This window comes from Antedon bifida, chromosome 3, assembly GCF_963402885.1.
Source record: "Antedon bifida chromosome 3, ecAntBifi1.1, whole genome shotgun sequence".
NCBI classification, from domain to species: Eukaryota; Metazoa; Echinodermata; class Crinoidea; order Comatulida; family Antedonidae; genus Antedon; species Antedon bifida.
The window spans coordinates 12,560,608-12,587,091 of NC_136228.1; the positions used below are offsets into that span (position 1 = coordinate 12,560,608).

A 26,484-nucleotide genomic window follows, 5' to 3' on the forward strand; every position below is an offset into this window, starting at 1 on the left:
CCTACTTCAAAAATATTTTTTGAATACATATATTTTTTTTTCTCGGAAAAAAAAAGCAGACGCTAATTTTCAAGAAAGGTGTGGAAAATTTGATTACGTACGTACGATAGTACGCGTCGAACGCAGTACATTTAACTCTTAAAATTGCAATAACAGCAGTAAGATATTATTAACACTGTTCTAGCCAATTAGTCTTGATATGTTGTGTAGTCAATAAGAGCTCATTTAGAGCTCAGTAAGCCTACTACTGTATATTAATTATACACTAACAGTGAAACTCTATACTACACTGCTGGTTTTTCCCCACACAGGCAGGCCTGTCTAGGCCGCGCCTACTAATAACTAGTAGTAGTAGGCTAGACTAGCTAGCCTGACCTAACCGGCCCAACTTGTGCTAGCTTTTGAGTACAGTACATGCTGATAGTCTAGGCCTAGGTAGGCCAGCAGGTACCACTGTAAGGGAATTGACTATCGGCACGCTCAATCCTTTCTATTGGCACGGTCGTAGTATATGATGTCTCGTTTTATTTTGGTTGTGATTAAAATCAACGTCTAGTAATTTGTATGGAGCCCTGCTATGTAGAAAATGTACTTGTACTAATGTACTTGTCAATTGTATGACCCACTATACGAACCCCGGGAGAGTTGCGTCATTTGTCCGATGTGCATGATACCTTATGAATACCATGACGCACCCCTGCATAAAAAAGTGACTTACCATGATGCACCCATTTTGAAGAACAATTACCATGTTGTTCATGATATGGTGGGTGGTAAATAACGTCTTTATTGATGTGACCATGACAAGTGCATAATTTGAACATGTTTGAATCAATCGCTTTTTTGGGAGTTCGGTTAAATCAACTTTTGGTATTTGTGTGGAGACGATGTTCGAGTATCCTTCCTAACTACATCCTTTGTACTCAAAGACGATTCTAGTAAAGTTAAGCAAAGGTGTATCTAGTAGTGGCACTCCGTACAAAATTATAAGTGTATTTTATCATGACCAAAATAACATGTGATTATTGGTACAGTCAACTATTGTGGTTAACTGATATATTTCAACTTTATTTCAATTTTATTATGTTTTCCCTATTTAATAATTACCTTACCCTTTCCTTTAGTGATGTCAAAGAGGCCGCAGTGAGTTAAACTCATAAAAGTTGCCTCTTCTCTTAGCGTTTGTTATGTGTCTGTCAAAGTTGTTTTTGAATGAGTTAATTGATGTGCTAAGAACAACATAGTTAGGTAGAGAGTTCCATAGATTCATATTTCGTGTAATTAGCTAACAGATAATATTCGTTCTTCTGTTTTTCAGCAAAGTCAGGGACAATGAAGAAAGTAATGTTATTGAAAGCCGCAAAAGGAAACATTGAAGATGATATATATGTTCAGGTACAGATTCAAAATTTTAAGTTGCCAGCTCAATTGAGACACAAAAAAGTGTTGATAAAGCGTAAAGATATAATGTAATTTGTAAATATAATAATATGAAACAATTTTTTATTTAAATCCAGATTTGTTGAGAATTTTTATATTTTCCACTTGGATTATATTGGATAGTTTAGAAACAAATGCAGTCATTGATGTAGCCATAACATTGGCAAGGGTTCGAGGCTCACTCGCTTCATGGTTCTGGTGGTAGAACGAGTCTTCTCGGATAAGGATTATAAACTGTAGGTTCAGTGTACACATCTAACTCATGTGCACTTGAAAGAACCTAGTACATCTTCCGAAACGAGTAGGGGGTTACCTCGGTGTACTAGTACATCACAGCCACTGATCATAACTGGACCATCTGGGAGACCAGTCTTTGACTGAAGAGGTCATCCAGTATAAATAAATACAAATATTTCAACTCAACATTTAACTGTGAATTCTACTTTCAAATTTTGTTTATAATGCAATTATAACTGCTTTATAAATGAATGTATATCGAAGGAACCATTTACAGTTTTCCCACAATTTTCAGCTATTTACGTGGAACCTAGAGCATCATTCAATTCAACTTTATCCACGGAGGCCCAGATCAACTCATGTGGTTATTTTTTCCCTTACCATGAATAGAACCTATCATTTGTTTAATTTAGTTTCTTTTTGTGAATTTATTTTGATATATTTTTAGCATTAATTTAAACTGATAATGACAGGGCCTCATATGATATCCATCAGTATGGTATAAATAAACACAAAACACCTAGATGATGTGTTTACGATCAACAAGTGAAGCCGCACACAGCTAGGCTTGTCATTTCTTTTGATATTAGTAAAACGCAACAAAGGCATGAGAAGCGGTCCTCTGGGGTGAACGCCAGTATCAACTTCTGATTATATTGACTAACACTTGTATCTATTACGATTTTGTTGCCCAAGCCGTGTCTTATGTGTCACGCCTCCAGGCAACAAGTTCTTACTTTTAGGCAAAATTAAAATTAAGCATTCTCTACTGATGACTTGTATGCTAAATTTAGAAAGTTCAAACAGAAATAACAAGTTGATTTAAACTGATATTTGATAAAGTTTTTTTAAAGTCCTGGATTTTGGACTGTTTTTTTATTCACTATTTCATTATGAATTTTTTTCAATTTTAATTTTAACTGAATTTTACTTTCCGTATGAAACTTGTCTAAAATGGAAACCATTAACATTTTTAATTAACTCAAATTTCGATTTTTTACCATAGTTTACTATACTCTCAGTTTTTCTGTAAAAGCTTGATGGCAGTTTCTTTCTGAGTGTTTTACTTTACCATTTTAATTTAGCTATTTTTTGTGTGTATCTATTAGTGAAATCCAGCTATTGTTTAGCCTTTGAATTTATTACTGAAGTTATAATTCAATTAACAAGTTAATAATTTTATTTATTTTTGTATGCCTTTTATGTTGTATATTTCACACAACATGTTACTGTTAATTTTTGCATTTATTTTGTTTCATTTTAAGTTATTACTTGGACGCACCTTTATCATCAAAGTGTGCCACTGTTGTAAAAGTGAAGTTTCCAATAAATTAACAACACTTGTCATTAATTATTAGGGAATTCCCCATAATAAATGTATATTATTATGCAATGTGTTGTCACTGTATATAAAGTAATGTTAAAGAATTAAGAACCTATCATTGGTAAATTGTTGTGTTTGAGTGTGCTGGAAGGTCATAGAATGAGTAAATACTTGCGGGATACGGTATAAATTGTCTTAAGTTGATATGAAAATTATCGCACTCTTGATCCCAAATAAGATCACAGCATTTTAGGTCATTACTGACCTGAGGGTGTATCCCAGGAGGTAGATCAGGTAAAGCCGTTTAGCTTTCTTGGACTGTCAAGAAATTAAGCTTCTATGAGAGTATTCAGCTTCCATTTCTTGAGGCATTGTACACTGGTTGGAACAAGCATCCCCAGCTAGCAGTAAAGTTTGATTTGTTTGTTAGGGTGAGAGAATTGTGTATAAACAGCTACAAGGAATAGCGGCACAATAAAGTGAAATGAATCTGCGTAAAATGAAATTAGGAAAACTGATTTCTTTAGGTAGTGTTAGTACAGGGTACATATTTTGCTGAGAAACTTAGTTTTTATTCCTCCAGAGACACTATACTTTGATTTAAATATATTTGTACAATACAAGCCAATTGTTTACATCTAAATAAAATAATGATGATTGAAGAGTGATTTTTATCACCTTCATGAAACAGTCTGCAGTGTCATCATTAAGTATTCTACATCTAAATATATAAATGTTGATTTAAAGTTTTATTTTTAATTTTAATTCCCGACTGTAAAAACTAAAGTCTTTTCATTTCGTTAATTTTTCAGACTTTAACATGTGAAGGCTTGTCACCTACACTTATTCAAGCTTTAAGCTTCAAATTCTTCAACTTAGATCAGCTTTACAAGCAGATTTCTAATCCTGACAATTATGGTGGTATTGTCTTCTCAAGTCCAAGATCTGTAGAAGCATTCACAAAAGCTATTGAGAATAACTCATCAATACAAGGTAGATTGAGCTCATATTAGCATTTGATGTATTGGCTCTTTGAGAGCAGGGTTGACTCGCACTCACAATTGAGTGCAAGGTTGACTAGCACTCACAATTGAGTGTATAGGGTTGACTCGGACTCACAAGTGAGTTTAGGGTTGACTCTCACTTAATCGAGTGTAGAGTTGACTCGCACTCAATTGAGTGCACGGTTGACTGACACTCAATTGAGTTTAGAGTTAACTCGCACTCAATTGAGCGATTGAGTGAGGATCGACTCACTCAATTGAGTGTAGGGTTGACTCGCACACTCAATTGAGTGAAGATCGACTCACACTTAATTGAGTATAGGGTTGACTCGCACTCAATTGAGTTTAGGGTTAACTCACACCCACAGTTGAGTGTATGGTTGACTTACACTCACAATTGAGTGTAGGGTTAACTCCCACTAAATTAAGGTTAACTTTAAATTTTGTTTATGCAAGCTCTTTTCATAATTTTTATTTTATTGCAGACTGGAAATCTGAGTTTCTTCCCAAATGGTTACCTCTCCCAGCATACGTAGTTGGCAATGCAACAGCTGAACATGTTAAACAACTTGGTTTGGTTCCAGTTGGTGCTGACTCTGGAAATTCACAGAATCTTGTTGAAGTTATTAAGAAAGGTAAACATGAGAATAATATGCTGTTTAGGATTACCCTCTTTAAATAAGGTAAACAAAAAAATAAAATAATAAATATACATTGTCCATCAATCTTTGAAGAGGCAGCTTGTGTTTGCAACATTGTCCAAAAGAATTTGTTAAAAACTTTAAGGTAGCTTGTTGAAGCCACTTGATTCTCTGAACCGTATCTCCACATAATGACACACTGTCATAAGCAAATTCTGTACAGTGTCACATATGTATCACATGTGATGTCTGTATTATGTTAGAATTAGGATTATGGCATATGATACAGGTGTTACACATGATACATATGTGACACTTTTTTTATAGAATTTGCCTATGATGCTAGACAAATTATAAATACAGTACCTAGAATTGGCTACTTTTTTTTTCTTCAGAATTATTTAATTATTGAAGCAGTACAAATGTTACTGTACATAACAAACAAATAATAATTGAACCTACAAACCAGCTTTTTATCATCACTGTAACTACAGGCACCAGCTGACATTTCTCTCCCCTCGTTGGTTATTTTTATCAAATTTCCAAATGTAGATGTCCAAATATAATTTTCAGAGGTTAAAATTTCACAGATTTTTAAATGGTTGTATATCGTTACAAAAACATATTTATGTGTATATAACTTGCAGTAGTAATTACCCCCCTTACACTGTTTGGATATTCTTATTTTCTTTTGAAACATTTAAATCCTCTTTTATTTTTTCATACTATTACTGTCGCTTGTACATATTTTGTCGTCTATGTTACAGCAATTTATTGTCATTCAAAACGGCAACAAGTCTCTATTGTATATATATAAACATCACAGGCACAGAATAAATTCTAAACCTCCCGGTGATATACTAAATACTGAAATTTAATTAATTAATTTGAAAAGATAAGATGAGGAAATCTGTGAGATTGAGAAAAAGTCGCCCCAACCGAGACTCAAACCCGGAACCTTCTGCTTGATATGCAGATGTCCTAACCATTAGACCACTAGGGCTTTCATGGTATTGTTCAAACTCGATTGAAGCGACACCTTCAGGACCCAACTAAATGGCCCTTTAAAAATGGGGGGGGGGGGGGGAATATCCAGAATGAAGATTTAATTAATTATATATATATTATATTTATTAATTAATTAATATTCGCATTCAATACCAATTTATCCATTTAATTTGTTCTAGGTTCAGTTCCTGGAGGTTTACCACTTGTGTTTCCATGCGGTAACCTTCGCCGAGAAACTATACCAAGTTCGTTGGACGAAGAAGGTATGTCATATTAAATTTAAACATTAGTCTTTTTGTCAGCTGACTTCTGATTTCTTTTGAAGAACTACACATTATAGCCTTAGGCTATCTTTAAATTTCACATGCGAAACCAGCCTGATTTGATAAAATATAAAAAAATAATAAAAGCTGAATGTCGCTGCATGATGTCCAAAATCTGACCTACTCCCACTGACCCCGAAAGACTACTCCGGATAGTTCCGGAAACCTACCCCATAGCATCACTAAGGTTGAAGGAATACTAATTCTACACTAAAACTAAAAGTTGAAGGACACGTAATTGCGCGTTATTTGCTAGAGTTATACAATTCCCCTTATTATTTAACTATCCCGTTAATTAATTACACTTGCTTGTTTAGTAAATACTATATATTACATGAGTTGATACCTCGTGGATCGAGGCCCTGCTATATGTGTCCGTTGAAGGTTACTCTATTGTCGCAGCTATGTTCGCATCATGTTAACTAGTTAGATAGACTTACATAATGTTGAAATGCCAAATTACATTAATATGATTGTAATAGATACTTTCATGTGCAATGTTTAGAAATAGCGTGAATAATGTGATGCAAAATGTTACATTTTGTACTGCTTTTAGTACGTGGCATTTGAAAGTAATGAGCGCATGCCCAAAAACATTATTTAGGTAAATGATTCCATGGCGAAGCAGAAGCTATCATACTGGACGCATAAAAATGAATAACATTTCTAGTACATTACTGCTTTGTTAAGTGCCACAGAGCTATTCTATAGTTTATGTAGAAGATTGTTTACCAATACCAACTCTCCACCAATAGCAACGCCCAACAATAACATAGAAATATTATAGTTTACTATAATATTTCTATACCAATATCCACTCCCCATGAGTACCAATTCCCCACCAAAACCAACACCAACTCCCACCAATACCATAGAAATATTATAATTCACTATAATATTTCTATACCAATTCAAACTCCCCACCAAAACCATTCCCGCCAATACCAGCTCGACCACCAAAACCAATACCAACTCACCACCCAAACCAATACCAACTCACCACCCAAACCAATACCAACTCACCACCAAAACCAATACAAACTCACCACCAAAACCAAAACCAACTCCCCATCAATACAAATACCAACTCCCCACCAAAACCATTCTCGCCAATACCAACTCCCCACCAATACCCATACCAACTCCACACCAATAATAATACCAATACCAACTCCCCACCCACCAATACCAACTCCCCATCAATACCAATACCAACTCCACACCAATACTAATACCAATACACCCACAAATACCAACTTCCTACCAATACCAACTCCTACCAATAAGAACTCCCCACCAATACCAAGTTACAAATTGATCAAAATCATTTATAATTGTTGTGCATCTAGCAATTGTAGCTTTTGTTATCTTTTAGGAATAAAGTTTGAATCTTTGACAGTGTACGAGTCAATGGCACATCCTATGATTAATGAATCTCTTAGTAATTTTATACAAAATCAAGTAAGTATTTATTCCATCCATCATTGTTTTCAGTTTAAATCATCACAATCCACTTTTATATTTTTATTTAGGCTTGCTGCATCCTTCATCCTCTAATTCCCTTATTTTTATTTAGGCTCACCCAATTAATACCCCAATTCACAATGGACATAGCATTTTAAATGTCTTTACCCAGGTGTTTTACTAAATTTGAATTTAGTGCCAAATGACTTCAAAAATAGAACAAAACCTGATAGCGCGACACCATTGATACAGCTGCTTTAATGGACCACTGCAATGAATATAAACACATTTTAATTTTAGACCCATTAATGCCATTCTCACAAGGCATTAATGTGACTTTTGTAGCACAGGTATAAGTTATCACTTACCCAGGTCAACTGACAGAAGATGCTGTAGGGCCTCAGGTGGCAAAATATTAAACTTATATCTACCATTGGTAGTTGTATAACATTAATGTGAAACTATCACTTTCCATCTAAGATGACAGAACACCTAGGAAACTGGAATCATTATCCTTAAGGGGCAAAACATACATTAATGTTACATCTACATTTCGGTAGGTCTACATCATTTCCAGGTGACATGAAAATGTAATTAACATAACACACAATGTACAATTGCAAGTAATTCCATGTTGCTTGTCACAAAAAATGAGGGAAAGTGGGTTAAGTGATTCTAACCATGTTTGATTTATTTATAAATAATGCACTTAATGTAATAATACCATAGTAATACCACATATAAGTAAATCACTCCCCTAATTTAGGCTAAGTTCAGAAACAAGACTAAAGCTCTCTCTACACTATCAAACTAGTTTGACTAAAAAAGTGTGATGTCCCCAATTGTGGTAGTGATATGCCCAAATATGGTAGTGATTTGACATCATCATGTCCATATATGGACACATCACATTTTTTGTCACATAAAACTTTAAATGCAATCCAAGTATAATCCCATGTTCAAGTATAATCTCACCCCTAATTTTCAGCAAATTTTGTACAGTCCCTTGGACTATGCTTGGTCAGTGATTCACACAATCCATCTTGAATAGAAAGATTTTATGAAATGAATGTGAAATTGATTAATATTCTAAACTAAGGAAAGTATACACAAATATTATAAACAATATTTTAGGATGCATCAAATAGTAACATAATTTTGTTGAAGGATCAAATTAAAATATGGATTCTTGCCTCATTACGATCCTTAACTAAAAAGAAAAAAACACATTAATAGTATAAAGAACAAATATTGATCGGGTGGAACCTCTCATTGCAAGAAAGTTCATTTTAAAGAATATATTATTATTCAATAATTAAACTGATTATCAATACTATATTAAGGATATAATTATTTTAATGAGATTACCATGTTTTATGATTATCTTTTTAATTAAATTATATATATGAATCCTAAAACAACCATAAAGTTGTGAATAGGTACTGGTTCCTTTAACTACCACAGCGACTGTAGCAGCTATGCAATTTGACATTGTAGTGTCTGGATTGGGAGACTAAGGGGTTAAGGGAGATCGATATAACCACATGGTTGGTAATCTGTATGTATACGTTGTACACAATGAAAGATGCAATAAATATACACATAAGATATAACATTGGCGACGAGTAAAGGAGAATATCGAACCACAAGTGATTAGAAGTTTCAATACTGTTATTTTTGGCGATATATTTGTTTTAATACTGTTGTAACGATGACCGCTGTAAACGTTGAAATCACGGGAATCGCTGCGTATGATCCACACGATGTGCACGCTTCGGCTGAACGGTGGAAGAAATGGCTTCGCAGTTTTGAATTATATGCTACTGGTAAAGGAGTAGTGGACAAAAACCAAAAGAAAGCTTTGTTATTGCATTGCGCCGGAATGGCTGTACAGGACATATATGACTGTTTAACGGAGGAGAACGGAACAGATGAGTATGATGTTGTTGTAAACACATTAAATAAACAATTTGCTATGAAAACCAACGTACCGTATGAGCGTTATTGTTTTAGAAAACTGACGCAAGGTGATGATGAAACTATTCACCAATTTATAAACAGATTGAGGCAGCAGGCTGCAAAATGTGAATTTGATGATGCGAATGTTGATGAGTTAATTAGAGACCATGTTATTGAAAAATGCAAATCAAATAGACTGAGACTAAAATTGCTAGAAAAAGGAAATACTTTGAAATTAACTAATTTAAAAGCAATAGCTAGCACATTTGAAATGAGTGAGAAGCAAGCAAAGGAGATGTCACAAGAAGTTAATGGAGTGGAAACAACAACGAACATGAATGCAGTGAGGAATGAGAGATGGTCAAGATCAAGCACGACGAGCAGAAACAGGTACCAAGCTGGAAATTCAAGTGGTAGGCCTAACACTAACAGAACAAGTAAGTCAAAGTTCAATGATAGACAAGATAACCGGAAATGCTTTCGCTGTGGAAGAGAAGGACATTTGGCTAAGGATAAATGTTGTCCTGCAAGAGACAAGAAATGTAATAAATGTAAAATGTTGGGACATTTTGCTGTTTGTTGCAAAACTAAATTAGGTAAAGACAAAAAGAGTAGTGATATTAGTAATGTTCAAAATGGAAGTGAAGACGATGACTATGCTTTTGGTATACAAAATAATAATTCTAAAACTACAAAGATAAATGTTTGTATGGATGTACATAAGGTAGAAATGATTGTTGATAGTGGTGCTACAGTTAATATCATAGATCAGTATTTATGGCAACAGTTAAAATCCAAGAAAATTAAATGCAAATCTGAGTTGACAAACAGAAAGTTATATGCATATGGGTCAGAAAAACCATTAGAGTTGTTAGGAAAATTTACTACGAACATGTCAATTTTTCAAGGTACAGGTAATAATACTGAGCCTAAAATAACAGCAGATGTATATGTGTTAAAAGGGAAAGGTCCTGCTTTGTTGGGAGGTGATACTGCAATGAAGCTTGGAGTGTTAAATATTGTAATACCACAAGTGATAAATAGTGTACAAGATAAGTATACACAGGTATTTGAAGGTATTGGTAAATTAAAAGATTATAAGTTACATTTATTTATTGATGAACAGGTAACACCAGTTGTTCAGAGCATGTATAGAATACCGTTTAGTCTCAAAGATAAAGTGAGTGACAAATTAGATGAGTTAGAATCTCTTGACATAATTGAAAGGGTAGATGAACCAAGTGATTGGGTAAGTCCAGTCATAGTAGTGCCAAAACCAAATGGGGATATACGCCTCTGCGTAGATATGAGGCAGGCCAACCGAGCAGTTAAAAGGGAGAGGCATCCAATCCCAACAGTTGACGAAGTGTTGTATGAAATGAATCAAAGTACAGTGTTCTCTAAATTAGACATGAATTACGGCTATCACCAAATTGAATTAGATGAGCAATCACGAAACATCACAACTTTCATAACTAACAAAGGTCTTTATCGCTACAAAAGGTTGATGTTCGGGATAAATGCTGCCCCTGAAAAGTACCAAAGAGTAATCAGTCAGACGCTGAGTGGATGCGAAGGTGTAGCTAACATATCAGATGACATTGTTGTACACGGGAGAACACAGACTGAACATGATGACAGACTTCGTGTAGTGCTTGAGAAATTTAAAGAGAAGAATTTGACTCTCAACAAGGATAAGTGTCAATTTTCTGTATCACAGATAACATTCATGGGTCACATATTGTCAGCAAATGGAATCAAACCTACAATTGGGCGAGTCAGAGCATTGGCAGAATCAAAGAGACCAAAAACAGCTGCAGAAGTAAAAAGTTTCTTAGGTCTAGTTAACTTCTCAGCACGATACATTCCAAATTTAGCTACAGTTGCGGAACCCTTAAGACGACTAGTGCGAAAAGATTGTAATTTCTATTGGGGGTCTGAACAAGAAAATAGTTATGTAAAACTTACGAAATGCTTAACTAATGAAACATGTTTAGGCTATTTCAGATTAGATGCAGAAAGTACTCAGTTGGTGACAGATGCAAGCAATGTAGGCATTGGTGGAGTTTTAATTCAGAAATACAATGGTGAAACCACAGTTATAAGTTATGCAAGTCGAACATTATCAGCTACTGAAAAAAAATATTCAACAACGGAGAAAGAGGCATTGGCAGTGGTATGGGCTATGGAAAGGTTTCATGTTTACTTATATGGACTACAGTTTGAATTGATAACTGACCATAAACCACTCGAAGGCCTGTATGGACCAAAGTCTAAACCAAATGCACGGATTGAAAGGTGGGTGATGAGACTTATGTCCTATTCTTATACAGTAAAGTATGTACCCGGTAAGAATAACATTGCTGATATATTATCAAGGTTACCAATAGAAACTGATGGCAAACAGAATAATGACAGTGATGACACAGAGATGTATATTCGATTGGTAGCATCAAATGCAACCCCATGTGCACTATCATCACGTGAAGTTGAAGAGGCATCAAAGGAAGATCCTGAATTGAGTAAAGTGAGAAATAGTATACGGACAGATAAATGGGACAGAGACTTGATTCAGTATAATGCAATACAACAAGAACTTGCATGTTTTGGATATTTAATTCTTAGAAACAGAAGGATTGTAATTCCAGAAAAATATAGATTACAGTGTATTGAATTAGCACACCAAGGACACTTGGGGATAGTCAAAACCAAGCAACGGCTTAGAACCAAGGTATGGTGGCCTGGAATGGAGAAGAATGTGGAAGACTATGTTAAAACATGTCATGAGTGTCAGATAACAAGTTCGATGCCAGCACCAGAACCATTGAAGCCAACACAACTACCAACAGGACCATGGCAAGATATTTCGATTGACTTGCTGGGACCGTTTCCAACGAAGGATAATGTACTAGTGGTGGTAGACTATTATAGTCGTTATTATGAAATTAGTTTAATGAAGACAATCACAAGTGAGAAAATTATAGACACACTTGAAAATATGTTTGTTCAACATGGCATACCAAAATCAATTACCTCAGATAATGGTGCCCAGTTTGTGTCCAATGAGTTTGAAACCTACCTGAAGGAAAATGGAATCAGACATAGACGTGTAACACCATTACATCCAGCTGCGAACGGAGAGGTTGAACGACAAAATAGATCACTAATGAAAAGAATTCGCATTGCGCAAGCTGAAGGAAAAGACTGGAAAAAAGAATTACGAGTGTACCTATTCGCATATCGTACAACCCCACATAGTGTTACCGGAGTGACACCAGCAGAAATGATGTGGAATAGAAAGTTGCGTACAAAATTGCCAGAATTAGATGATAATACAATAATGGACGAAGAGATTTCTGATCGTGATGCCGTGTCTAAATTAAAGAACAAACTGTACATTGATGAGAAGAGAGGTGCGAAGGAAAGTGATGTGTGTAAAGGAGATAAGGTTTTAGTGAAAGTGACACAGAGGGACAAGATGAGTACGCCATATCACACAGAACCATATGTAGTAATAGAGAAAAAAGGGAATAGTGTAGTGGTTGAATCACCACAGGGTGTAAGATACAAAAGGAATTCGACACATGTTCGATCCTATAATGAAAGAGTAAATGAAGCAAATGTTAAAACACCAAATGATAATTTAAAACAAATTGATACTAGTAAAGTTAATGGTAACAGTAAGATTGATGACGCTGAACAGAATAAGCCAGTTGATACTGAGCAAAGTGACAAAATAACAAAGAGTAATGAAAATATGATAGTTAAAAGCAGACCAGTAAGAGAGAAGAAAAAACCCAAGAGGTTTGATGATTTTTAAAGTGTAAAATTAAGAAGTCATATTTATGAGTTATGTAAATTTTTAAAGTTCACCAGAAGTTGAGATTTTGTTAAAATGTTGAAAGTTTTAAGTGTTATGATATGCTAAGTTGTTCATTGATATTATAGGAATCTTGGAAATAATAAGAAAATGATATGTGATCAAAGAAAACATTTATAATATGCATGTATGATGATATTTGATTTAAAGTTCAAAGTTAAATTGTTGTATTATTGTTAAAGTTAAAAAAAAAAAAACAAAATGAATATCATATTGTATGGAGTTAATTGGGTTGTGAGTTTTAGCTAAAGAAGGGGGAAGATGTAGTGTCTGGATTGGGAGACTAAGGGGTTAAGGGAGATCGATATAACCACATGGTTGGTAATCTGTATGTATACGTTGTACACAATGAAAGATGCAATAAATATACACATAAGATATAACAGACATGGAACCTAATTAATAAAGACACACGTTAGTAGTTTACACCAGCTGGTTGTCGTCTGTTCAAACTCGGTCATACCATTTTGAAACGTTTAAGATATTTTTAGGAGCAAAAGTTCCTAAAATAGACTTAACGTCTATTTGATTACAATTCTGATTTATTTTATACAAGAAACATAATTATTGAAATCTAATACAAGAAGTTTTTTTATATATATATAATCTTTATCCTTCATCGTTGTTTGTTAAGCACTGTCTACACTATCAAACTAGTTTGACAAAAATGTGTGATGTGCCCAAATATGGAAGTGATATGCTCAAATGTGGTAGTGATATGACATCAGTCCATATATGGCCGCATCACATTAAGTTTGATATTATTGTAGTGCCATTTATTCCTGTTATTACAGGTATATGTTATATATAACTAATACTAATGCTAATAAATGTTCTCTCAATAAATAAATAATAAATATTATATAATAAATTAAGCAATGTACTAAATCCAAAATGATATATAATATATATCATCTAAAAAGTTCAAAATACTGTACTTTTTCAAATTGTTTTTACCACAGCTAGACAGGTGTTTGTTTTGTGTTATATTTTCTGATTTTTAGAACATTTTATTTTTGCTGTTTTTTTAAAAATCTTTCTGTAGTTTTTTTTTGGTCTGTCTGTAGCAGAAGATGCCCAGACTTAAATATATTATAATTTTAATGAGTTCCGAATGTTTTTTCCTCTTTTTTAGGGTGTTCCAGATTATATTGTATTCTTCAGTCCATCAGGGGTCCGGTTCTCACATCAATCTGTTTTATCATGTATTACTGCAATAGACAGAGTTCAGGTAAGTTCAATCTCAACCAGATTTAAACTTTTACAACATCAGACATTATTATTATTGAAAAGGCCATTTACCTACCTGTGTAGGCCTTTATAGAGTATGTATAAAAAGAAAATAATTGTCTAAGTGGTTTTTAAAAAGTTCCCATCATCACCAAGCCATAGTGTCATTGACCGAACACAGTTTTTCCCATTAAATCTATTTAACTAAACTAAAACTATGTTACAAGAAAACTATTATTTTGAAATGTTATCCCAATTAGATTTTATGCGTAAAAGTCTTTATAAACGGTGCATTTAATTGAAAATACTACTAATATAACTCAAACTATTTTTTATTGTTGTGGGATTTGGAGAGCAACTAATTCGGCGTAAAACTTAAATTGTCGACTAATTGAGATCCCAGACACCATAATTGAATTGTTCCCCGTTGCCTCGTACATACTAAAATAAGTTCATTGATACAAAGAATCTGTACTACTTTGTTTATATGGTGAGTCTCTGGGGAACCAGGGTGTATGATTGTAGTCTGCTGCCCTCTATGGCATTTCTTCGTTATTGTTGGATTGTGAGAATTATTGTTATGATAATAATAAAATCTTTATCTTATAACGGAAGTTCATTCACAAGCACAGTTGTTTTTTCAAAAGGCTGCATAAAAAAATTACTTGCAACATTAAAGAGTTTTATCATTAATAATAGTTTTAGGAGTAGATGGTTGTAACATTACTAGTTGAAACATTTAATAGTTTCAACATTAACAAGTTACAGCATTTACAAGTTTCACCATTATTAACAATTTACAACATTACTAGTTACAACATTACAATGTAACATTAGATAGTTGCAACATTAACAAGTTACAGCATTTACAAGTTTCACCATTATTAACAATTTACAACATTACTAGTTGCAACATTACAATGTAACATTAGATAGTTGCAGCATTAACAAGTTACAGCATTTACAAGTTTCACCATTATTAACAATTTACAACATTACTAGTTGCGACATTACAATGTAACATTAGATAGTTGCAACATTAACAAGTTACAGCATTTACAAGTTTCACCATTATTAACAATTTACAACATTACTAGTTACAACATTACAATGTAACATTAGATAGTTGCAACATTAACAAGTTACAGCATTTACAAGTTTCATCATTATTAATAATTTACAACATTACTAGTTACAACATTACAATGTAACATTAGATAGTTGCAACATTAACAAGTTACAGCATTTACAAGTTTCACCATTATTAATAATTTACAACATTACTAGTTACAACATTACAATGTAACATTAGATAGTTGCAACATTAACAAGTTACAGCATTTACAAGTTTCACCATTATTAACAATTTACAACATTACTAGTTGCAACATTACAATGTAACATTAGATAGTTGCAACATTAACAAGTTACAGCATTTACAAGTTTCACCATTATTAACAATTTACAACATTACTAGTTGCGACATTACAATGTAACATTAGATAGTTGCAACATTAACAAGTTACAGCATTTACAAGTTTCACCATTATTAACAATTTACAACATTACTAGTTACAACATTACAATGTAACATTAGATAGTTGCAACATTAACAAGTTACAGCATTTACAAGTTTCATCATTATTAATAATTTACAACATTACTAGTTACAACATTACAATGTAACATTAGATAGTTGCAACATTAACAAGTTACAGCATTTACAAGTTTCACCATTATTAATAATTTACAACATTACTAGTTACAACATTACAATGTAACATTAGATAGTTGCAACATTAACAAGTTACAGCATTTACAAGTTTCACCATTATTAACAATTTACAACATTACTAGTTGCAACATTACAATGTAACATTAGATAGTTGCAACATTAACAAGTTACAGCATTTACAAGTTTCACCATTATTAACAATTTACAACATTACAATTCACAACATTACTAGTTACAAAATTAACATTAAAGCAGTATACCTGATACCTGACCAACATTTGTGGAAAAGGAATAACAAGGCAATAACCTACTATTACCCAATACAGCAGATCAAATTCAATATAAAATTATTCTAACCATTTAACCTTCAAACAAAATATTGCATTGCATGAAATATTTGATTAAATTTAATTTTCTCAATATTGAATTCTCTTGGCACTGCATTTGTAACATCACAATACTCATGTTGCAATTGTCCATGCTTGGTCGAAATAAAAGTTCCGTGTTTGTGAAAGCATACCAGATATCAGAATTCATATTAGATTTGATGAAATATGTAATTTTGTGATGTTTGAAATGCTTGGGAGTCAAATAAAGTTCAGCTCTCACTTTTGAAGTAACCACAAGTTGTTGTAGTGTGCATGCCAGGTGTAGTTGTAGTGTCAGCAACTGGTTACGCTCCCTTTAGGCTGGGTTAGAACGTGACTAGTACCATCCTCTTCTTTACTCAAAGGAGTTTATGGCCGATATTCATCTTGTGTTGTACAAAACATGTCTCAAATTTTATTAGATATGATATTTGTTTTCATTAGTTACTAAGAAAATCATCATTCTACCACTTTAAACTGTGAACCACCTCAAATGGTATTACTGGTATGTGTTTGTTTTAAAATACTATTAGCAAGACACATTCATGATCCGAATTCATACACTGTACAAAAATAACACTATCCAATGGACGGGCACCATCTGGAGTGACCTCTCTGCAACCTGATTTTGATGTAGTAAAAATGGCAAAAGAAATTGGTTCATACTAAGTACCATTTTTGTTTTTAAAAATGGCATTATAATATGATATACTTTACAGTAGACTTGTATTTACATACAGTAGAATTCTTTCACCCCAAAAGGGAAATGAAATGGGTGGTAATTTTACACACGGTCAACCCCTATTCAGCTGCAGTGGCGTAACTGCTATTAGCACTCACTGGCTAAACCCAGAGCCTATGAGCAGTGCCCAGAGGATAAAACTGGCATTAAAATATGTCGAAAAAGGCTAAAAACGCCCGATGCCTGCAGCGTTGGAGGGCCACTTAGGGTTCGTAATCGAGGGGCCTCAGGCCTCTGCATTAGGCCACTGTTCAGCTGACACTTGGTTGGATCCTGAAGGTGCCCCTTAATTATAATAGAGGTTTTACTCAAATATACAATATATTAAGGACAAACACTTTCTTTTACTTTTGCTACTTCCTTTTTGACGTTTTGAATGACAATTAATTGTTGTAACATATTTGACAACAAAATATGTACAAGCAACAGATCTAGTTACTATGAACAAATAACAGATAAGAAGATATAAATATTTCAAAAGAAAGTTAAGAATATCCAAACATAACGGGGTAGAAAAATATCTGATGGATGTACTGTAATTTATGAATATGTTGTAATTTTCTTGTCTCCCATATTCCTCCTCCTCCTTGTGGTACATGCTCAATCGAAAGGTACTTTTTATTCTACCAACTGTAGTTAAGTTAAAGTAATAACTTACTTAATAACATGTTTTTATATATTTTGTCAATTCGAAAAAAGTGTATTATTGATTAATAGAAAAGTGTTTGTAAACACAATTGGAAAGTAGAAGTTAACATAACATTGTAAAATATAAAAAAAAAAGTTTTCTGTATCTTGTATAATTTGCCCTTATAACCTGTGTGGGATTTGGTCTATTAACAACACTATGCTCTATTTAAGTCCCGGCGAATCTTTTATTGACACATATTGTCGTTGCCCCTGCGGTTCCCCCTGCTGGGTCAATTTAACCCTCTGATTCTTACTGGTCACTGATCCTAGTTGACTTGATTACAGCATTTTCATTTAATTTGGTCCTGTTCACCTTTTTTATAAATTTCATTAAAGGTGATTGTTTGATGCCCGGGAGAGGTGTCTGAAAGCGTAGAGTTCAAACAGTTCAGGAGATTTCTAGTCCACTAGCAATTTCTACAAATTTAGCAGGTTCTACATTACCGAACACTATCTAATATGTTGTTATCGCATCAAATCTAAACAGAATATTTTCGTTGATGGGGTGAAAATATTTGATGCTACTGTAAGTTTGGATAAATCTTTCAATTGTAATGTGTAATCCAAACTTTTTTAATTTCAATTCATGATGTTCATATTTTGTTTCTCCATGTTAACACTCCAAAGCTGAGTAGTTGCATTGGGCTGCTCGTATTCTGGGCCCCCTAAGCTCTGGGGTCCCTGGGTTTAGCTGTTACACCACTATCAATTATGAACTTCCTTCCTCTCCTCATTCTCATCTTCCCTTGAACTAAACAATCCCCTGTGGTATGTTTCCATTTGGTGGTCTTTCTGTGACTGTTCCCTGACCCTCACTAAATCAAGGCAAATTGTCACCGTCCCTAACCATTTATTATCAACCCCACAACTTGAACTCAAACACTTAAACCAGCATTCAATTATCATCTTGTGGTTTCGTTCCAATAGCCTTGAGACAAACAGTAAAAACTGTAGAGTCTGCTATATAATTTACTTTATGTATTACAACAAGTTTTGTTGTTATAACACAGTTATTTTCAGAATACAAAAGGTTTTAAACAGCCTCTGGTAAAACTTACACAGCAACTCGGTTAATAAAATGGCTAATTTTGTTTAATTTTTAAGCAGAGATTGAACAGTTTTTTCAGTATAACCAGGAAAGAATGATATTGTGAGATTTCAATCTTACTCCTCCCTTTTTTAACCGTTTGAAAGTCTAAAAATGTAAATGAATTTCAGTATAAAAAATAAATTAATTTATAGCAGGTTGTTTTAGCTAATTATAATCTGCTAATTTTAAAGGTGTAATTACATTGCATTTGTTGATCATAAAATCAAATTTCGTTCGTTAGTTATATTTCACAATGCATCAAACAAACAAATTTGGCAGAAAGCCATAGATGAACAAAATGGAAATTGTTTTTATTAGTGTATGGGAACAAAATTATGTATCTAGGGAACTATTGAAATCAAATATTTGGGTTAAGCAAGAATACATATTTAAATATCTGAATCAATCGGCGGCCCACACATTTTCCTTTTTCTTGCATCGTAAATTTTAAATTAGTAGGGCCTATTGATATGTTAAAAGTACATCTTCAAATATCCAATTCAACTTCCCCTTTTTTAAATCATTAAATTAAATATAAATTTTAATACAAACTTAAAATAACTCAAATTTACCCATTGATACTCCTGAGTATTGGAAGGTTGATAAAGTACTTACTCAAGGCCACAGACATTTGTTCCAACACATGAATGATGTTTACATTTGCATCAAGTTCGTCAGCCATTGCGCTATAATAGATTGGACCAATGACTGAAGAGTATTACAGATTCAAAGTACGTCAGTACTCGGTTATAAACTTAAGTTATTATACTATTTCATTCTCCCAGGATTTTATCCTCCTCCCCCTTACTATCAAAATCCAAAAACTTGGCAAACAAATTCTAGAAAACGGATGTTTTGTGCTTACACCTTAAACCGCAGTAAAGTCAGCCAAATACAGTTTGGCTCTAGGGTACAATTAAAATCATTCTGATTGGGGTAAAAAGTACATCTTTAATAATTGCTGACCCCCTTGTTTTTAAAATTGGGTTTCAAATACGAGTTCAAAATATCGTTTTTCTTCATATCTAGGTTTCTTGGCCAAAATCTATAAAAAAAAAAAAATAATTACAAGGTTATAAAAAATTCCAAACATTTTTCAAGAAACATGAATATTCCATCTAAATTCCATGGATCTACTACACCTTGATTTTTAAAACATATTTAAACAGTTACATAAAGGTATTATAATGACTTATATAACACATGGAGTCCACTCCTTTAGCCGGGCATTGCCCGACAAACAAAATGTGGATTTGATATTTTAGAGAGTACTACATTTGTATTTATAATTACAGTACTGTGGTTAATTTCTAATTTTGAATTGACAACATTTTTTTCAGTGCATAATGTAAGTTACAACTAACCTATATCCATGATAGACGAAATATTTTTTACAAGGTATTGAGTTGCAACAGAATTCTTGTCTTTATATCGTGTACGCTAATCGTTTCCATTACTCTCAGTGGTCTGTTGGTAACTTTTAACGATGTATTATATATGTGACTTTTTAGTTCTTTGGTTATGTTTCATGTAATTTAGGTGTGCCAACTGATCTTTTAACCTTCTTTTAAAATTCTGTCAAAGCTAATTTGGTATCCATCCACTGCATATGTCTATAAATGAGTATCACTTAAGTCAAGACAAATTTAATATCAATTAGATAATGTTTTTTTCAAAATGTTGAGTGTTAACGTGTTAATGTTGAATATGGCCACTGGAATCTAGGATTAATATAGTAATAAGAAAACCATAGGCTGTAGACTTGAGTTGTATACCTCAGCGTATGTAATATTCAACTATTTCAATCTGCTGTCGGGATCTGTAAAGTGAAGGGGAGGGGAGAGGAGAGGTTGTAATAGTTCATAAAGGGCCACAGATTGTAAACATTGTTCATTCACCCTTTTAGGTTGCTGATTGAGACATGCCATCAAAAGCTTACAAATCTGTAGTAATAATTACTTTAACAGTTGCTATACCTTGTACTTTATTATTTCTTAGAAACAAGGGTTTTCTATTTGAACCCACTGGCTACAAGTTTGTGTCCTTTTATTTATTCATTAATCTTGATTGCATTCTACTGTAGCATCAAATCCTGGATATATTTATACTCAGTACACACAGCCAGTATTCTTACAAGGGGTTTTGTGGGTGCGCAGCACAAAAGGAAACAAATCGAACCAGACTACAGTAGTTTAGGCCTAATAACCCTTACTTCCGCTACTGGTCTCTAGGTTGAAAAGGACATTTCAGAAAAAAGGGAATTTTTCAAATCTACAAACTGTCCCCTGGCTATAGGCTTGGTAATCCTATCATTTCAGGTAGAAAGTAACAAGAAATGTAAGTGCAATACCTATAGAATAACATAAGTTAGACCATTTAAAACATTACATTTTGACCAGCATTGAACTCTTCTCACAACTGCTCTACAGATTTAGCATTATGCCAAACATTGTAAGAAGTCGTGCCATGATGATGCGGATTATAGCAATAGTATGGGGAAAGAAAACAATTTCTTTAGGTATAAAAACTTGCCACGCAAAGTGTTTTTTTAAATACTTACTGTCTATTGTATCAGTTTCCTAATCGGTATTTGCTAATTATTTCTCAAGTGGCGTTTTAATATTATCCTGGTCACGCAATATTTAAATGCGTTCAACTTCGGAAAGAGAAAATTGAAAAATAAATTCATTTCTAATCCTCCAGTAGAAGATTATGTTGGCTCTTTATTCGTCGATGTTTTCTTTTGGTTGCCAAGTTTTATGTAATTTCCTCTGATCTTAAATCTTATGATATATTTATACGTACAAAACAAGATTTTAGAAATATGGCATATTAGTCTAGGTTTATAATACCTTTCCTTTTCTCTGAAAGATCCTTGGTTCAAATCATTTGTTAGAATACAAAACCAGCTCTGTGTGAACCTACTGTACCCTCAGTGTGAAACCACCCTCTGTGTGAACCTACTGTATCCTCAGTGTGAAACCACCCTCTGTGTGAAACCACCCTCTGTGGGAACCTACTGTACCTTCAGTGTGAAACCACCCTCTGTGTGAACCTACTGTACCATCAGTGTGAAACCACCTCTGTGTGAACATACTGTATCCTCAGTGTGAATCCACCCTCTGTGTGAACCTACTGTACCCTCAGTGTGAAACCACACTCCTGTGTGAACCTACTGTACCCTCAGTGTGAAACCACCCTCTGTGTGAACCAACTGTACTCTCAGTGTAAAACCACCCTCTGTGTGAACCTACAGTACCATCAGTGTGAAACCACCCTCTGTGTGAACCTACAGTACCCCCAGTGTGAAACACCAAGGACAGGGACTGAGATGGACCAATACACCGGAGTAACCCCTACCCTAAGCTTTTGGTTGGGTTTGCTTTAGTTGTTGTCATACCACGTGTGTAGTGTGATATGTCAATCATTATAATTATAATTCTATTCTATACAACCATTTCACCACAAGTGCAAATTATAGCATAGTTAATCTTAATCTCCTAAATCTATTTTAAGTGCAAATTCAGGTCTGGTATGTTCTGTTACCAATTTCTCATGTCATAATTTGTGACGTGTATTGCTGCCCAAAATGTCATCTACAATAGCTCACTTATATCAATTTAGGAACTAACTTACTCGTTTTCCTCCCAACACAGGTTTGAACTACAATACCTTTATTTAGGTTTTATTCCTATGTGAAAGGTTAATTCCTCCAATAAAGGAGGTGTACACTTATATAACAATCGCTTTTAAAATGTGAAACGTATAAAACAGAGTAGTTATTGTTTATTGATGGTTACAAGATTCTATGGAGACAGTTGTTCAATTGTACTTCGATTTGTGAACGTGAATGGAAAGAAACTTGGACGTATTGTATCACTGGGTTCTATTCATTGGCTAAAGGTATAAATAAACACTATCAATCATCTCTGGTCGCTTCAACTTAAGTCCTATGACATCCTATTTCTTTTTGTTAGCAAACTATCTATTTAATTTGTATTTTTATATTTAATGGATTTACTAATATAGCATGGTTTCCTTTCCTTCTTAAATAAATAATAGTCATTATTTGTATATATATTGTTGTACAGATGATTGCGATTGGTCCAACAACAAAGGTGGCAATGGAGAAGATTGGTTATGTCGTCACCGGTGTGGCAGAAAGTCCCGATTCTGAGTCTTTGCTAAAGATATTACATAGGTGTATAAATAAAATAAATGTATAAATTGTATATAGAGATTGTATAAAGAGATATGAAAAGACACAGTTCTATGGTGAAGGAAGAAGAAAGAAGGATAGCCTATATTGGATGTCACCTTTAATGGCACATGAGCAGAATTTATAGTCCATGCAGCGGCAGAAAAAACAGGTACTGTATGATAGATAGATAGAAATATTTTTCTCTATAATCATTTAAATGTGGAACATTTTTCAGACAAATGCTCAATATCTTCTAAAATATTCATAATATTGGGAGTTTCACAGTCAAATGTTAAAATACTGTATGTCTCTTCAACAAATGCTCCAAATCTTAAGGAGTTCTTGAACAAATGTTAAGTTCTTCTTCAACAAATGCTTTATATCGTCTGAAATCCTATCATTTCTCAAATGTTGAAAAGGAAGTCTTTGTAAACAAATTATTATTATCTCTCTCAGTTGTCTAGAAAACTCAGATCTAAAAAACTTAGATCTCAGATATATGTTTTCTTTTTTAGATCTAGAAATCTCAGATATATCTGAGGTCTGAGTTCTAGACACCCATCTCTCTCATATGAAAATCAGAAATCCTTTATAAATTGCCTCCATTTTCTCTTTTTTGTTGTTGAAAAAAAGCATACCTCCAATCATCGTCTGCATTGGTTGTGAACCAGCAGAAGATTTTGTCTCCAAAAGTTTATCAAATTGTGTTGCCACCTTATTATTATTTTATTTATACAAGATACATTTTACAAAATGTAAAACAACATAAATAAAACAAGAATATATTTTTAAAAATCATCCACTAACTGGCAGGAGAGTGCACAAGTAGCATATTAAGCGATTGTTACCAAATAGGTTTGCTCCAATTAATCACTACAAATGTGAAAAAACAACTGACCAAAATCAGTTGAAAGTAACCATGTTTGTAGGAACACTCTAAAACTAATATTTGTTATTCTCAAGCCCAACTAGCATATCAGATAGTTTAGTCTGCATAATAGTAGCTTTCAAAAACTTCTTAAGCTCTGTCTACACTATCAAACTAGTTTGAAAAAAAACTGTGATGTCCAAATATGGTAGTGATATGCCCCAATATGGTAGTGATATGACATCATCATGTCCATATATGGGCACATCACCTTTCTTTAATAGTGTAGACAGAGCTTTAGGGATATTACACCATGTTGCAACTATACATTCTGTAACCTTGATGCCTTTTGCATACGTTTGCTTGCATTCAATTGTGGTTGGAATTTAAATAGTATTTAAAGATGTATTGTCCCCCTGAAAAAATAATTCTTAAACATTTTTTTGTTGAATATGCCATTTTAATATTACATAATATTTATCCACTTTGACCAAAAATTGGACCGAAAAAAAAATTATTTACCTGAAAAAAGTGTAATTTAAAGCTTTGGTTGAATTTAACCGTTTATTTTGTCATTTTATAAGTGAAAACATTATTTTTCCACATTTTTTTTCTATGGAAATGATTAACTTTGTTAAAACTACAAAATAACCTATTCAAAGTCTGATTTAATTAATCTTTATTTTATATGTTTTTGGGGGACAATACATCTTTAAGTATTTAAGATGCAAATACTATCAAATAGTTATTTAAACATATAGAAATATACAAACACCACATCGTATTTTAACCTTTAACTTCCAAATTGTAACTGCTTTTTAAGTTTTTGTGCAATAATGTGTGTTCTATATTTTAATTGTTTGCTGTTTGTGTATATTTTATATATATCTGTTTTTAATCGTAGGCCTACTAATATATATTTGCTAATCTTTAAGAAGAATTTCTATTAATATTTTATATTATAATGGACAAATAAAGCTTTTCAGTCAGTATTCAGTAATACAAGACCACAATTCACATTTGTGGCGTTACCTTTAGCCAATTCTTTTTTCACAATACTAGTCTTACTATTTTTGCTTCGCTAAACCACACCATATTGACCATGACCTCATCATTCTGGAAATATAACATTATGTTATCATTCAAACATAATCAGTGACTTAAATAAAAGCCTTTAACATCAAAAACAAAGATCTACATATATAATCTGAAACGTCGATTTATCACTACATGTTATTTCATCTGAAATGATACATTTCCAACTTGAACTTTTGCCAATTATTTCCCCGCCACCGCAGGCCACCCCCTCTTCAGACAAAGTAATGAGAACAGATGTGTCTTTTTCTAATAATTTTTTGATGTTTGACCTTTGCCCTTTTTATACCTAAACTTATTTATTTAATTTAAACCATGTTTATTCCATTTATTAAAAAAAAAAATAAATGTCTTTTTTTTTTATGAAAGATGAAGCTCAACAAATTGTTTTATTCAATTTCAATAGGCCTATATTCATTCAATACACATTGTTGAAATTGTATATAAAAATATTAAAATTAGATATATTTGTATTCCATCAAGTTTTAAGATGTTGTATGTCGTAGAGAGCATGCATGTGCCCAGTGGCAAGTTTAAGATTCAGATATTAACAACCACAGAAGGGCTTGAAATTAAAAGGTCAAATAAGTAACTTTTTTTCTTAGGCCAATCAATTTGTAAATTATTTTAAAAACAGAAGCAATTTTACTGAAAGATTCATAAAACTAAAATATGTGATGTTAGAATACTGGGTCAACGAACAGGAGGTCACCGAACCTCATCTGAAATCGTGGCTTCTTCATCATCAATCCATAACAATTGTTATGTACCTTCTTTATAAACATTGATTGTTAGGTTTTGTGTTTAAGAACCACACACAGGCACAGATACATTAGATGATGGGATAAGATTTCTCAATATTAATTCCGCCAATGTTTGTTTGTTTTAAGGACCACATCATTTTAGATTATTGATTTATTGGGCCAAACCATTCCTTTGGTTTCCAATGTCGTGTGTGTAGTCCCACTATTGACAATAGTAATTAAAACATTAATTAGTGAAAATGACAAAGAAAAGTAAGTTGTCGATAATACCGTATGTAAAGTGGAGATACAGATAGTCCGGTGTCCATTGGATGAAACGTAAAGCCGGCCGTCTTATTTACTTCCAATTTTTACTAATTAAAACAAAAGATTAATATACCTTAAATTACGCATACGTAATCAAACTACGCGTAGTAAAGCT

General features: G+C 33.2%; 1 protein-coding gene across 1 annotated transcript; it reads left to right on the forward strand.

The window, feature by feature from the left end:
• The first annotated feature begins 74 nt into the window (after positions 1-74).
• Positions 75-24,711, forward strand: LOC144837671 (uroporphyrinogen-III synthase-like). The gene is made up of 8 exons (XM_078692882.1): positions 75-158; positions 1,319-1,395; positions 3,814-3,994; positions 4,491-4,640; positions 5,834-5,917; positions 7,353-7,438; positions 14,416-14,511; positions 23,227-24,711. The coding sequence occupies exons 2-8, from the start codon at positions 1,333-1,335 to the stop codon at positions 23,359-23,361; spliced, it is 795 nt and encodes a 264-aa protein (XP_078549008.1). The 5' UTR covers positions 75-158; positions 1,319-1,332; the 3' UTR covers positions 23,362-24,711.
• The last annotated feature ends 1,773 nt before the right edge of the window (positions 24,712-26,484 follow it).

Coding starts and splice junctions, on each gene's coding strand:
- LOC144837671 (XM_078692882.1), top strand. CDS start 1,333: ATGAAGAAAGTAATGTTATTGAAAGCCGCAAAAGGAAACATTGAAGAT. Junction 7,439..14,415: donor GTAATTTTATACAAAATCAA/GTAAGTATTTAT, acceptor CCTCTTTTTTAG/GGTGTTCCAGATTATATTGT. Junction 14,512..23,226: donor CTGCAATAGACAGAGTTCAG/GTAAGTTCAATC, acceptor ATTGTTGTACAG/ATGATTGCGATTGGTCCAAC.